This window comes from Schistocerca gregaria, chromosome 5 (genome assembly GCF_023897955.1).
Source record: "Schistocerca gregaria isolate iqSchGreg1 chromosome 5, iqSchGreg1.2, whole genome shotgun sequence".
NCBI classification, from domain to species: Eukaryota; Metazoa; Arthropoda; class Insecta; order Orthoptera; family Acrididae; genus Schistocerca; species Schistocerca gregaria.
The window spans coordinates 526,530,058-526,546,688 of NC_064924.1; the positions used below are offsets into that span (position 1 = coordinate 526,530,058).

The window sequence follows — 16,631 nt, forward strand, 5'->3', positions numbered from 1 at the left end:
TTAGTTATCAGCATGGCAGTGTAACACCTAGACACTGTAACAGAAGGAAACAAGTGACAACAGAAGAGGAGGAAATTAATGTTCATGCTGCTGTTTGCAGTTGATCAACACATTAGCACCCATGGAAATGCATGAGGAAGTGGCATGAATCAGGCTAGTGTCATACGCATTCTCCATCGATATATGTTCCATCCCCCATCACATCTCTCTCCATCAAGAAATGCATAGAAATGATTGTGGTAATTGTGTTAACTTCTGTACATGGGCATTACGACATGGCACTCAAGATGTATCGTGTACCTTGTTTAGTGACTAAAGCCACATTTATCAGTCATAGCCAGGTAAACCACTGTAGCATGTCAGTGGCCATGGGAAGGAAATTGGTGGGGTTTGACAGTGAACCATCAGTTCATAGGACCGTTTTTCATAAACTGAACAGTGAATGCAACAAGTATTGCAAACACCTAATGGACCATCGTCCATGGATGCCACAAGCTGTTCCTCTGCAGACTAGAAGGAACTCAGGATACCAACATACTTGTCCAGCCCATAGTGTATGAAGTACTATAGCATTTCTTTACAAATTGTTTCCAAAGTGTTGGATTGAATGCAGAGGACCTGTACCTCAGCTGGCCCATTCCCCAGATTTGATGCCTGTAGACTTTTTTTCTGTGTTGAAAGCTGAAAGACTCTGTCTAAAAGGACATATGATCTACATCCAATGTTGTTGTTGTTGTTGTTTTCAGTCCTGAGACTGGTTTGATGCAGCTCTCCATGCTACTCTATCCTGTGCAAGCTTCTTCATCTCCCAGTACCTACTGCAACCTACATCCTTCTGAATCTGCTTAGTGTATTCATCTCTCGGTCTCCCTCTACGATTTTTACCCACCACGCTGCCCTCTAACGCTAAATTTGTGATCCCTTGATGCCTCAAAACATGTCCTACCAACCGATCTCTTCTTCTAGTCAAGTTGTGCCACAAACTTCTCTTCTCCCCAATCCTATTCAATACCTCCTCATTAGTTACGTGATCTATCCACCTTATCTTCAGTATTCTTCTGTAGCACCACATTTCGAAAGCTTCTATTCTCTTCTTGTCCAAACTAGTTATTGTCCATGTTTCACTTCCATACATGGCTACACTCCAAACAAATACTTTCAGAAACGACTTCCTGATACATAAATCTATATTCGATGTTAACAAATTTCTCTTCTTCAGAAACGCTTTCCTTGCCATTGCCAGTCTACATTTTATATCCTCTCTACTTCGACCATCATCAGTTATTTTACTTCCTAAATAGCAAAACTCCTTTACTACTTGAAGTGTCTCATTTCCTAATCTAATTCCCTCAGCATCACCCGATTTAATTTGACTACATTCCATTATCCTCGTTTTGCTTTTGTTGATGTTCATCTTATATCCTCCTTTCAAGACACTGTCCATTCCGTTCAACTGCTCTTCCAAGTCCTTTGCCGTCTCTGACAGAATTACAATGTCATCGGCGAACCTCAAAGTTTTTACTTCGTCTCCATGAATTTTAATACCTACTCCAAATTTTTCTTTTGTTTCCTTTACTGCTTGCTCAATATACAGATTGAATAACATCGGGGAGAGGCTACAACCCTGTCTCACTCCTTTCCCAACCACTGCTTCCCTTTCATGCCCCTCGACTTTTATGACTGCCGTCTGGTTTCTGTACAAATTGTAAATAGCCTTTCGCTCCCTGTATTTTACCCCTGCCACCTTTAGAATTTGAAAAAGAGTATTCCAGTCAACATTGTCAAAAGCTTTCTCTAAGTCTACAAATGCTAGAAACGTAGGTTTGCCTTTTCTTAATCTTTCTTCTAAGATAAGTCGTAAGGTCAGTATTGCCTCACGTGTTCCAACATTTCGACGGAATCCAAACTGATCCTCCCTGAGGTCCGCATCTACCAGTTTTTCTATTCGTCTGTAAAGAATTCGCGTTAGTATTTTGCAGCTGTGACTTATTAAACTGATAGTTCGGTAATTTTCACATCTGTCAGCACCTGCTTTCTTTGGGATTGGAATTATTATATTCTTCTTGAAGTCTGAGGGTATTTCGCCTGTCTCGTACATCTTGCTCACCAGCTGGTAGAGTTTTGTCATGACTGGCTCTCCCAAGGCCGTCAGTAGTTCTAATGGAATGTTGTCTATTCCGGGGGCCTTGTTCCGACTCAGGTCTTTCAGTACTCTGTCAAACTCTTCACGCAGTATCGTATCTCCCATTTCGTCTTCATCTACATCCTCTTCCATTTCCATAATATTGTCCTCAAGTACATCACCCTTGTATAAACCTTCTATATACTCCTTCCACCTTTCTGCCTTCCCTTCTTTGCTTAGAACTGGGTTGCCATCTGAGCTCTTGATATTCATACACGTGGTTCTCTTCTCTCCAAAGGTCTCTTTAATTTTCCTGTAGGCAGTATCTATCTTACCCCTAGTGAGATAAGCTTCGACATCCTTACATTTGTCCTCTAGCCATCCCTGTTTAGCCATTTTGCACTTCCTGTCGATCTCATTTTTGAGACGTTTGTATTCCTTTTTGCCTGCTTCATTTACTGCATTTTTATATTTTCTCCTTTCATCAATTAAATTCAATATTTCTTCTGTTACCCAAGGATTTCTAGCAGCCCTCGTCTTTTTACCTACTTTATCCTCTGCTGCCTTCACTACTTCATCCCTCAGAGCTACCCATTCTTCTTCTACGGTATTTCTTTCCCCTATTCCTGTCAATTGTCCCCTTATTCTCTCCCTGAAACTCTGTACAACCTCTGGTTCTTTCAGTTTATCCAGGTCCCATCTCCTTAATTTCCCACATTTTTGCAGTTTCTTCACTTTTAATCTACAGGTCATAACCAATAGATTGTGGTCCGAGTCCACATCTGCCCCTGGAAATGTCTTACAACTTAAAACCTGGTTCCTAAATCTCTGTTTTACCATTATATAATCTACTTGATACCTTTTAGTATCTCCAGGGTTCTTCCACGTATACAACCTTCTTTCATGATTCTTAAACCAAGTGTTAGCTATAATTAAGTTGTGCTCTGTGCAAAATTCTACTAGGTGGCTTCCTCTTTCATTTCTTAGTCCCAATCCATATTCACCTACTATGTTTCCTTCTCTCCCTTTTCCTACTCTCGAATTCCAGTCACCCATGACTATTAAATTTTCACCTCCCTTCATTACCTGAATAATTTCTTTTATCTCATCATAGATTTCATCAATTTCTTCGTCATCTGCAGAGCTAGTTGACATATAAACTTGTACTACTATAGTAGACGTGGGCTTCGTGTGTCTCTTGGCTACAATAATGCATTCACTATGCTGTTTGTAGTAGCTTACCCGTACTCCTATTTTTTTATTCATTATTAAACCTACTCCTGCATTACTCCTATTTGATTTCGTATTTATAACCCTGTACTCACCTAACACCGAACTTCACTAATTCCCATTATATCTAACTTTAACCTATCCATTTCCCTTTTTAAATTTTCTAACCTACCTGCCCGATTAAGGGATCTGACATTCCACGCTCCGATCCGTAGAACGCCAGTTTTCTTTCTCCTGATAACGACGTCCTCCTGAGTAGTCCCCGCCCGGAGATCCGAATGGGGGACTATTTTACCTCCAGAATATTTTACCCAAGAGGACGCCATCATCATTTAATCATACAGTAAAGCTGCATGTCCTCGGGAAAAATTACGGCTGTAGTTTCCCCTTGCTTTCAGCCGTTCGCAGTACCAGCACAGCAAGGCCGTTTTGGTTAATGTTGCAAGGCCAGATCAGTCAATCATCCAGACTGTTGCCCCTGCAACTACTGAAAAGGCTGCTGCCCCTCTTCAGGAACCACACGTTTGTCTGGCCTCTCAACAGATACCCCTCCGTTGTGGTTGCACCTACGGTACGGCCATCTGTATCGCTGAGGCACGCAAGCCTCCCCACCAACGGCAAGGTCCATGGTTCATGGGGGGGACATCCAATGATAATGATGTATTACCGCACCCTACTTAGATATCTCTGCTGAAATGCTAGTAAGGGTGCAGCAGTTGTTCCATGCCAGACTGAAAACTTGTATTGAGTTATCAGTTGTCTTATTACTCATAAGAATCCACACAACTTGTGTATGCACTTGTGTTCTTCATTAGTGTGCGCTACTACAGGTATTGTACGAGTTTTGGTGTGGAAACTTTTCAAAATAAGATATCTCATAAATGAGTTGCACTAGAATCCTGCAACAAACACAACTAACACTCTAATTTACCCTACTTTTAGTTTGTAAATGTCAGTAGGTACTTTTCCATTTAGAAAAGTGTATACGTGCAGAAAAAAATACGCTTTATATGAATTATTACAATCTGTTGATTGGCTAACAATATGAGCCCCTGACTACCAATACATTCGGTGAAAACCACACATCAGTAGCTCTCTCCATTTCCGCAATATTTGTGGTGCGAGTTTTAGGTGATTAACCCTGTATATGCACACTGATGTCACAGGTCATGGGTACCTCCTAATATTATGTCGGACCTCTTTTTGCCTGGCTTACTGCAGCAACTCGGTGTGGCATGGGCTCGGCAAGTCGTTGGAAGTCCCCAGGAGAAATATTGGGCCATGCTGCATCTATAGCTGTCCATAATTGTGAAATTGTGGCTGGTGCAGCATTTTGTGCATGAGCTTACCTCTTGATTATGTCCCATAAATGTTGGATGGGATTCATCTTGGACGATTAGGAGGGACAAAACATTCTCTCAAATTGCCCTGAATGTTCTTCAAACTGTAGCCAACAGTTGGGACCCTGTGACATATCACATTGTCTCCATAAAAATTCCACCATTGTTTGGGAACATGAAATCGATGAATGGTTGCAAATGGTTTCCAAGTAGTCGAACATAACCATTTCCAGGCAACAATCAGTTTACATGAACCAGAGGACCCAGTCAGTTCCGTGTAAACCCAGCTCACACCATTAAGAAGCCACCACCACCTTGCACAGTGCCTTATTGACTGCTTGGGTCCATGGTTTCGTGGGCTCTGCTCCACACTCAAACCCTATCATCAGCTCTTACCAAAAGACATTGGGACTCTTCTGACCAGGCCTTTGTTTTCATCATCTAGGGTCAAATCGATGTGGTGACAAACGCAGGAGAGATGCTGCAGACAATGTCATGCTGTTAGTAAAGGCCCTCACATCAATCATCTGCTGCCATTGCCCATTAATGCCAAATTTCACCACACTCTTGTAATGGATACTTTCATCATACATCCCACATTGATTTCAGCTGTTATTTCATGCAGTGTTGCTTGTCTGTTAGTACTGACAACACAAATGTCACTGTTCTTGATCGTTAAGTGAAGGCCTTTAGTCACTGCATTGTCTGTGGTGAAAGGCAATGCTTGAAATTTGGTTTTCGTGGCACATTCTTGACACTGTGGATCTTGAAATATTGAACTCGTTAACACTTTCTAAGTGCCCCTTCTAGCTCCAACTACCATTCCTCTTTCACAGTCCATTAATTCCCATTGCGTGGCCATAATCATGACGGGGAACCTTTTGCACATGACTCACCTGAGTACAAAAGACAACTCTTCCAATGCACTGACATTTTATATCTTATGTATATGATACCACCATCTTTGTATGTGTGTGTCACTATCACATTTATTTACATACACAGTAAAACCCCCGTTTTACACTTTACAGTGACCTGACCCAAAAAAGTATAACTGCAAGAAAGTGTAAAGTACAGGAAAGTATTGGAAACACAGCAAGCAAAAATGAATAAATTACTCTTCCTGTCATTCTCTTTACATACTCAGTGTATGAAATTAAAACAATTTAAATTTTGTGCATATTTTTTTAAAAAATCTGAAATAGTTAATTGTTTTAGTTTCTTTCTACCTGCAATTAACTCTACACAGTGAAGAGAAAATGCTTAACTTCTGCTGCCATACCAATGAACAGCATGTTAACATTATTTATTTGCTCATGTTAACATTATTTATTTGCTGTTTTCATTTAGTGTGTTATCTTGGCACAAGAACAGATCAATTGCTGCATGTGAATTGGCATGGATATAGCTCATAATATTTTAAGACAATTTCAAATGTGTTAGTATAACTAAGCATTATGGCGTTTTGAGCGGAAAAAATCTACATAAAATGTGTACATAAAAAAGAAAATATTTTTTAAAAAAGAAAAAGTCCACATATTCTTTTTGGCCATCTGGTGCACAGATACATGTTCATTTGGAATCCAGAAGGCACATCTCCTGGTTTGGTACACTATCCTGCCTTGCTGGATAACAAATTTTGTAATTTATAAGTCTAAACTACATTGCTGTACAACAGTACGCCATGCAGCACTACACTGCACCACATTACACTACTGTACTAGGTATCAGAACCAAGCTAGATTTCCCATTTGCCCAGATAGTTAGCCCTGGAGCACTGAGGTACAACTCAGGATTCACAGGGACTCTGCTGCTTTGCGATCCAAGGTGCAGAGATTGGGTGATGGCTGTCAGGGTCTCAGTAAATCCTTTCTGGTCCTCCCTGAGGCTCATCTCCTCAGTGCTTCCGGAATGTTGCTACAGTGGATGTTCAGTCATTATGTGTCTTATTGTCAAGATGTATGGCCTCTTCTTGTCTAATGGCACATTCCTAGACAATGTGTCCGGCATACTGATTGCTCCACATTCAAAAGTGTCCGCGTTGTGTTCGCCCCTATGTCCTGACACCTATGCGCTGCTACCAGTGTCAGCGTTTTAACCACACCCGGCAGTCTTGTTCTAATGTGGCTAAATTAAATATGTCGCTTGTGGCAGGGACACCCATGAGGGTGACTGTCCACCTCCATCTCCTCGTTGCGTGAACTGTCAGGGTGACCATGCAGCATCCTCTCGCGACTGTCCCACCTACAAGGATGAACGCTGTATACAGGAAATTTGTGTCAAAGAAAAATTGTCCACCTTGGCTGCTCGCAAGCTTTTTGCTAGTAGGAAGGCCACGCTGCTCCCAGCGGGGAAATAAAGTACCGTCCTCACCTCTCCTCGGCCTACCAGGGAGGTATCAACGCAGACATGCAATCTGACGTTTATCACTACGGTTGTCCGTTCGGCCAGTGCTAAGATCGCCAGGTCAACGTCTACTCTTCCTCTCGTCACCCCTAAGACGCAACTACCTTCATCAGCTTCTGCCAAGGCCAAGACCCAGAAGTCAGATACACAGGCCTTCAAGAAGGAACCGTCCTCCATCGACCAGTACTTCAACTAAATGAACTTCCAGGAAGGCTCATAGGAAGAAAAGTTCTCCTTCTCCGCCACGGCACATTTCTTCTCCTGCGCCACCCAACATTTGCCACCCCAGGCCGTCATCCATTTTGCCTGGCTGCACTGCTGGTAGCAGAACCTCTGGCCGTTCACCGGCGGAGGAAGCTCCCTCTCCCGACCACCTTAACATGGTGGCCGACGAACCTATTGAAAAAATGGACAATGACTCTCCACCTATTGATAGCGGCAGCAGTGCTCGCTCGAAGCCAGGCCCTCAGCAGCCTTTAAGGTGACCCCTTCTTGCTTCTCCTTTTTCTTTTTCTTCTCACGGTGGCACATCTTCATTGGTATATTCGCAGCATTCGCTCCGACCGAGACGACTTAAAGTTGCTGCTACGCTTTGCACTGTCCGCTCATAGTAGCTCTCCAGGAAACGAAGCTACGCCCATGCGATCATACTGACTTGACACACCATACCTCTGTGCATTTTGACCTACCCCCTGTGGCAGGTATTCTGGCTCATGGAGGGGTTAAGTTGCTGGTCTGGGATGATGTCTACTATGATCCAATCACATTGCACCCCGATCTGCAGGCAGTTGTCAAATTACTCTCCCCGCTTCTACATTTTCCATTTGTACTGTTTACACTCCATCATTGTCTGCCATTACTAGGGCAGACTTGATGCAAATTATTGCTCAGCTACCTGCACCATTTTTGTTGACTGGAGACTTCAATGCCCACCATCCCCTTTGGGGCTCTCCAGCATCCTGCCCGAGAGTTTCTGTTAGCAGACCTTCTCAACCACCTCAATCTCGTCTGCCTCAATACTGGCACCCCTACTTTTCTTTCGGACACAACTCGCACCTATTCCCATTTAGATCCCTCTATATGTAATACCCAACTTGCACGTCAGTTTGAGTAGTACGCTCTTTCTGATACATATTCGAGTGACCATTTCCCTTGTGTTATCCATCTGCTGCATCATACCCCATCTCCATGCTCAACTTGTTGGAACATCTCCAAAGCAGACTGGGGGCTCTTCTCTTCCAGGGCGACATTTCAGGATCAACACTTCGCAAGCTGCAATAGTCAGGTCGTACACCTCATGGAAGTCATTCTCACTGCTGCTGAATATTCCATACCTCATACTACTTCTTCTCAACATCGCGTACCGGTCCCCCGGTGGACCGCAGCATGTAGAGATGCTATGCATGCTCGTCGACGTGCTTTACGCACCTTTAAACGCCACTCTACGATAGCGAATTTATTAATTATAAACAATTACGTGTGCAGTGTCATTGTGTTATTAAAGAAAGCCAGCTGGGCTGCTTTCACAAGCTCCTTCAACAGTTTTACTCCTCCTTTTGTCTGGGGTAGCCTGCGCCGGCTATCTGGCACTAAGGCCCATTCACCAGTTTCTGGCTTGACAGTCGTGAATGACGTCCTTGTGGTCCTTGAGTTAGGTCTCTAATGCCTTCGGCCAATTTTTCGCAGAGGTTTTGAGCTCCGCAAATTACCACCCTTCCTTCCTCTCACGTTAACAGGCAGAGGAGGCAAGGCCACCTACCTCCACTCCTCGAATCATGAAAGTTATAATGTCTCATTCACCATGCAGGAACTAGAAAGTGCACTTGCCCAGTCATGGTTCTCCGCCCTGAGGCCTGATTCTATTCATATTCAGATGCTGAAGAACCTTTCTCCTGCAGGTAAAGGTTTTCTTCTTCGTACTTATAATCGCATCTGGATTGAGGGTCATGTTCCCACATGCTGGCATGAATCTATTGTTGTCCCAGTTCCTAAGCCGGGGAAGGACAAGCACTTGCCTTCCAGTTATCGACCCATTTCCCTTACCAGCTGTGGCGGTAAGGTGATGGAATGAATAGTTAACTCTCATTTGGTTTGGCTGCTCGAATCTTGAGGCCTACTTACCAGTGTACAATGTGGATTTCATAGGCGCCGCTCTGCTGTTGGCCATCTGGTTACCTTGTCGACCTTCATAATGAATAACTTCTTCCAGAAGAGCCCGACCGCAGCTGTGTTCTTTGATTTGGAGAAGGCTTAATACACCTGTTGGAGGGTGGGCATTCTCTGCACCGTGCATACGTGGGACCTTTGCGGTCGCCTCCCTCTTTTTATCAATGCATTTTTAATGGATCGCTAGTTCAGTGTATGTGTGGGTTCTGTCCTGTCCAATGCCTTTCACCAGGAGAATGGGGTGCCACAGGGATCAGTTTTGAGCATCGCTCTCTTCGCTATAGCGATCAATCCAATAATGGATTGCCTCCCAGCTTATGTATTAGGCTCCCTTTTCGTGGACGATTTTACCATCAACTGCAGTGCACAGCGTACATGTTTCCTGGAGTGCTGTCTTCAGTGTTGTCTTGACCATCTTTAGTCCTTTGAGTGTCACCAATGGCTTCCGTTTTTCTACCGAGAAGACGGTCTGTATTAACTTCTGGCCCTACAAAGAGTTTTTCCCACTGCCCTTATTCCTCACATCTCAGTCCTGTTGCTCTCCCATTCGTGGAGATGACAAAATTTTTAGGTCTTACATTTGGCAGGAAACTTAGCTGGTCTCCACATGTGTCATATCTGGCTGCCCGTTGTACCCGTTCCCTAAATGTCCTCTGTGTTCTCAGTGGTACGTTGTGGGGAGCGAATCGAACCATCCTACTTTGCCTATATCGGTCGATCGTCTGCTCAAAGCTGGATTATGGGACCATGTTACGCCGCCTCAACTCTATACAACATGGGACATTATGTCTTGCGATCGGAGCGTTCTATACTAGTCCCATCCAGAGTCATCATGCTGAAACTGGTGAATTGCCACTAACCTACCAGCGCGATATACTGCTCCGTCAGTATGCCTGTTGGCTATTATCAATGCCCAACCACTCGTCTTATCGTTCCTTTTTTGATGACTCTCTCGACCAGCAATACGGGTTGTATGTATCTGCCCTGCTACCCCCTGGAGTTCGCTTTCATCGCCTCCTTCAGCTACTTGATTTTCCACTCCCTGCAACCTTTAGAGTGGGCGAGAGCCAAACGCCACCTTGGCTCCAGGCTCAGGTTCGCGTTCACCTTGACCTCAGCTCGCTCCGAAAGGAGGCTACCAAAGCTTCGGTATACCGCTCGCGGTTTGTCGAACTTTGTTTGAAGTTCATTAATACGATCTTCATTTATACAGATGACTCTTAAGACTAGTGACGGTGTCGGGGGTTCTTTTATTGTTGGAGCACACAGTCTCAAATACCGGCTCCATGGCCTTTGTTCGGTCTTCACAGCTGAGCTATTTGCCCTCTATCAGGCTGTTCTTTACATCTGCCGCCACCGGCATTCTTCTTATGTCATCTGCTCGTAAAGAAAAAAAAAATGAATAGGACATTTTTTATAAGAAACTTAATATACAGAGAAACTTCTTTAAGACGACCACTTGAATTTTTCTGAGAAAGTGGTCTTCTGGAGTGGTGGTCTTATTAAAAGGTGATCAAGTTGAAATGTGATATTGAACACAATCATTTAAACACAATTAATGACAACAACTGCTAAAGTGATACTGAAGCATTCAATTTCTTTGTTCACTGTAGAAATATCCAGTTCAGTATTGGCATCATCACACAGGTGGCTGTGGATGTTTATTGATTCCTCGCCACCACCTCCTCCTCCTCCTCCTCCTCCAATGTCCACATTTTGTAAAGACTGAAAATCAGAATTAATGAAGCATTTTCCAATTATTTCGTTTTTCATTTCATTTCATGCACTTTAATCCAGCTGATGCCATCACCTAGTGGTCACAGACTTAGCTAGATCATACACAGATATGGCGTTGTCCATTTTTGCAATTAGGAAATGCAGAAGCTTGCATGCCAAGAGACACCAAGTATTAGCGTGCCAAGAAACAACAAGCAAAGAAATGTCATTATTTCGGAATTACAGTGGACAATTTGCTGTATATACCAGTAGTGGTTCTTCTTTTCCACGACAGAAGTTAGCACAAAGACTGATTGTTAATCTTTGTTTCACCATTTTGTGTCTTTACATTGATCATCCTTCACAGTTTGTGTTTTGTTTGAAATAGCTTTAAAAAAATATTAATGTCACTATCATAACAGCCACTTGTAACTGCACTAAGCCCTGAATTACAGTCAGATAAAGCATCTTAATTGACTTCTGCACTTTCTCCACAGACTGCTCAGAAAACAATACTGTGTTGAACATGAAATTGGTCCAACCAGCCGTTGCTTGCGTTGAAATTAGGAACTCCGAGATAAGAAGCAAATTTAAGAGCTTTTTCTTGTAGCATCAGTCGACTAATAGGCAATCCTTTATGATGTGCTTTATTAAACCACTCTAAAACAGCATTATTAATGTCTTCAAATGGTTGCCACCATCTTTTCTTTGAATTTTTGTTGGAAGTTTCTTCCGATTCCTTAACACACTTGCTGGAATTTGCAATTGTATTCTAAATTTGGCTTTTTCCACAGTTAAACTCCCTTGCACATTGATTCTGAGATTTTCCTTTTTCACTCTGTCTGTAATAACAGATATTCACTGTTGTAGTGAAAGAACTACTACTATTATTTTATTGGAAGTAGTCTTGACCGTTCACTGCAGAGGAAAAATCAGAACTGTTGGCTATTAGAAGTAACAATGGCAATGAAATTTTTGAGATTGTTGACAAGGAACGTTACAGTAATACATTATTCTAATTTCCTCTTCATTGATTATTGGTGGTCATCATAACGGGAGTACATTGTTAGTTAAAGACTGGTTGTTGGTCGGGTAAAGAAGTGGTCATCTTAAAGGGGATAAAGATACGTCACTCTTATGGAAGTTTATTTCTGTTCCTTAAAAAGCAGTCATGTAAAGACAGGGTTGGCTTGAAGGGGGTGGTCTTCTTGAGAGGTTGCACTGTACTATAATTTTGTACTGGACAATATTTTTACTATAAGCTGTGGCTTTAGAGTTATTTGAGAATAACCTAACAAAGTGACCTTTAAACCCACCCTCCTCCCAGCACTCACTCACCACTGGTCAGGATTTTTAGTATGTCGTCCATGATACTGTCCCTTAGCATTGTGCAAAAATTTGCAGCTACACAATTTTTACTACAACTGACCTTTTTAGATGTCTGCTGACTGTTTTATTTCCTCACATTTCAAAGTATTTGCATTACCGATTGTAAGTAAATTTGTAATTAATGTCACTCTTTTAATGTTGTGTTTTACTTAATAATATTGTTAGAATGCTTAAGAATAAGCAAAGTTGTAACAGATGAGTTTAATTGTTGTGGTAATATACATTTTCTTCTTCTTCTTTCAGCATGATGATCTTGTGGCATTGATATCACGTATCAAATTAACAAGACTTTTGTATCAGGCCTTATGCACACTCGGGCGCCGAGATCAACAACTAACTTCAGCAACTCTTGCTGATTGCCCCCGACTTCTTTCCAGCTGCCTGGAATTGTTGTCTACTGTTCATCGCACTGTTGGTCGTGGAGTGCAACCTGAAGTTGAATGTAAATACATATTTGAAATGATGATTTGTCTTTTAACTCAAAGCGCCTTGAAATTTTTTGTGTGTACCTGCATAGTTATACAGTTTGTGTGTGTGTGTGTTTTCTCAAGTCCAATCCTTCTGTTCACCTACAGACATTGTGATATTACTTTTGACAGATCTTTATCTGGAAACAAAAAATTACAACCTCATTATTCTAATGTGGAAAATTCAGTGTCACTCAACCTATGAGTTAAGTTTATAATTATTACTTTTAGAGGGATCGCTGTTGGTCTTCTGGTATCTGTTGGCCTATTTGCATGAAAAATATCTTCTTGCATGAGATAGATGGAAATAGAGTTATTGTGTTATTTAATTCTCTCCTTATATACAAAAGTGATGCAAGCTGTCATTTTTCAGCACAAGCTCTTGAAATAGTTCACTGATTTTAATTTAAATTTCATTTCAGCCGATCATCCAACAATAATGGGATTTGATCCCCTTGTTAATCAACGTCTGCTGCCACCAACTTTTCCACGCTATACAAAAATAAAATCTCGGATTGAAGCCTTTGAATATTTTGAGGAGCTATTAAACAGACTGAAAGTGGTTTGCAAAATTACTAACTATACATCTTTCCACTCTGCACTGGTAAGTTCACTGCCTATTTATGTATTTTCAATCATTTACTATGTTACTATATTGTAGGTGTTTCTTTTTCTAGACAGGTACTTTAATAAAAAGACATCTTTGTTGTTACTTGAGAGATATGGTTGACTAATTCAAAGTGTGATATGATGATAGTTCATAAATAAAGGTAATAGTAACTTTTATAGTTTCCATTTTCTGTTTGGATCCTTAAAATACCTGTGAGGAATACAGCAGAGTAACCATGTTATGGATGATACACATAATGAGTCATAACCTCACATTATTTGTTTGATCGCTCATTGTTGTAGAGGTGCATGTAGTGTAATCATAACCCACTCAAGAAGACGACGTTACCAGGAGAAAGAATACTAGCATTCTACGGATCGGAGCGTGGAATGTCAGATCCCTTAATCGGGCAGGTAGGTTAGAAAATTTAAAAAGGGAAATGGATAGGTTAAAGTTAGATATAATGGGAATAAGTGAAGTTCGGTGTTAGGTGAGTACAGGGTTATAAATACGAAATCAAATAGGAGTAATGCAGGAGTAGGTTTAATAATGAATAAAAAAATAGGAGTACGGGTAAGCTACTACAAACAGCATAGTGAATGCATTATTGTGGCCAAGAGACACACGAAGACCACGTCTACTATAGTAGTACAAGTTTATATGTCAACTAGCTCTGCAGATGACGAAGAAATTGATGAAATCTATGATGAGATAAAAGAAATTATTCAGGTAATGAAGGGAGGTGAAAATTTAATAGTCATGGGTGACTGGAATTCGAGAGTAGGAAAAGGGAGAGAAGGAAACATAGTAGGTGAATATGGATTGGGACTAAGAAATGAAAGAGGAAGCCACCTAGTAGAATTTTGCGTATAGCGTAACTTAATCACAAAAAAATGGCTCTGAGCACTATGGGACTCAACTTCTCTGGTCATTAGTCCCCTAGAACTTAGAACTACTTAAACCTAACTAACCAAAGGACATCACACACATCCATGCCCGAGGCAGGATTCGAACCTGCGACCGTAGCAGTCGCACGGCTCCGGACTGCGCCCCTAGATAACTTAATCACAGCTAACACTTGGTTCAAGAATGATGAAAGAAGGTTGTATACATGGAAGAACCCTGGATATACTAAAAGGTATCAGATAGATTATATAATGGTAAGACAGAGATTTAGGAACCAGGTTTTAAATTGTAAGACATTTCCAGGGGCACATGTGGACTCTGGCAACAATCTATTGGTTATGAACTGTAGATTAAAACTGAAGAAACCGCAAAAAGGTGGGAATATAAGGAGATGGGACCTGGATAAACTGAAAGAACCAGAAGTTGTAGAGAGTTTTAGAGAGAGCATTAGGGAATGATTGACAAGAACAGGAGAACGAAATACAGTAGAAGAAGAATGGGTAGCTTTGAGAGATGAAATAATGAAGGCAGCAGAGGATCAAATAGGTAAAAAGATGAGGGCTAGTAGAAACCCTTGGGTAACAGAAGTAGTATTTAATTTAATTGATGAAAGGAGAAAATATAAAAATGCAGTAAATGAAGCAGGCAAAAAGTAATCCAAAAGTCTCAAAAATGAGATTGACAGGAAGTGCAAAATGGCTAAGCAGGGATGGCTAGAAGACAAATGTAAGGATGTACAGCTTATCTCACTAGGGCTATGATAGATACTGCCTACAGGAAAATTAAAGAGACCTTTGGAGAAAGGAGACTCACTTGCATGAATATCAAGAGCTTTGATGAAAACCCAGTTCTAAGCAAAGAAGGGAAAGCAGAAAGGTGGAAGGAGTATATAGAGGGTCTATACAAGGGCGATTTACTTGAGGACAATATTATGGAAATGGAAGAGGATGTAGATGAAGACGAAATGGGAGATACAAAACTGTGTGAAGAGTTTGACAGAGCACTGAAAGACCTGATTCAAAACAAGGCCCCAGGAGTAGACAACATTCCATTAGAACTACTGACAGCCTTGGGAGAGCCAGTCCTGACAAAACTCTGTCATCTCGTGAGCAAGATGTATGAGACAGGCGAAATACCCTCGGACTTCAAGAAGAATATAATAATTCCAATCCCAAAGAAAGCAGGTGTTGACAGATGTGAAAATTACCAAACTATCAGTTTAATAAGTCACAGCTGCAAAATACTAACGTGAATTCTTTACAGACGAATGGAAAAACTGATAGAAGCCGACCTCGGGGAAGATAAGATTGGATTCCGTAGAAATGTTGGAACACGAGAGGCAATACTGACCCTACGACTTATCTTAGAAGAAAGAGTAAGGAAGGCAAACCTACGTTTCTAGCATCTATAGACTTAGAGAAAGCTTTGGACAATATTGATTGGAATACTCTCATTCAAATTCTGAAGGTGGCAGGGGTAAAATACAGGGAGTGAAAGGCTATTTACAATTTGTACAGAAAGCAGATGGCAGTTAAGAGTCGAGGGGTATGAAAGGTAAGCAGTGGTTGGGAAGGGAGTGAGATAGGGTTGTAGCCTATACCCGACGTTATTCAACTGTATATTGAGCAAGCAGTAAAGGAAACAAAAGAAAAACTTGGAGTAGGTATTAGAATGCATGGAGAAGAAATAAAAACTTTGAGGTTCGCCGATGACATTGTAATTCTGTCAGAGACAGCAAAGGAATTGAAAGAGCAGCTGAACGGAATGGACAGTGTCTTGAATGTAGGGTATAAGATGAACATCAACAAAAGCCAAACTAGGATAGTGGAATGTAGTTGAATTAAGTCTAGTGATGCTGAGGGAATTAGATTAGGAAATGAGACACTGAAAGTAATAAAGGAGTTTTTCTGTTTGGGGTTCAAAATAACTGATGATGGTTGAAGTGAAGAGGATATAAAATGTAGAATGGCTATGGCAAGGAAAGCGTTTCTGAAGAAGAGAAATTTGTTAACATCAAGTATAGATTTAAATGTCAGGAAGTCATTTCTGAAAGTATTTGTATGGATTGTAGCCATGTATGGAAGTGAAACGTGGACGATAAATAGTTTAGACAAGAAGAGAATAGAAGCTTTCGAAATGTGGTGCTACAGAAGAATGCTGAAGATTAGATGGGTAGATCACATAATTGATGAGGAGGTATTGAATAGAATTGGGGAGAATAGGAGCTTGTGGCACAACTTGACTAGAAGAAGGGATCGGTTGGTAGGACATGTTCTGAG

General features: G+C 41.4%; 1 protein-coding gene across 2 annotated transcripts in view; it reads left to right on the forward strand.

Moving 5' to 3' along the window:
* LOC126272435 (N-alpha-acetyltransferase 35, NatC auxiliary subunit) overlaps positions 1-16,631 on the forward strand; it is a 137,386-nt gene that overhangs the window by 71,016 nt on the left and 49,739 nt on the right. For both annotated transcript variants that reach the window (XM_049975305.1, XM_049975306.1), the window contains exons 6-7: positions 12,613-12,811; positions 13,259-13,440. In XM_049975305.1, the coding sequence (XP_049831262.1) occupies positions 12,613-12,811; positions 13,259-13,440 (381 nt within the window). The remainder of the gene's footprint in view (positions 1-12,612; positions 12,812-13,258; positions 13,441-16,631) is intronic.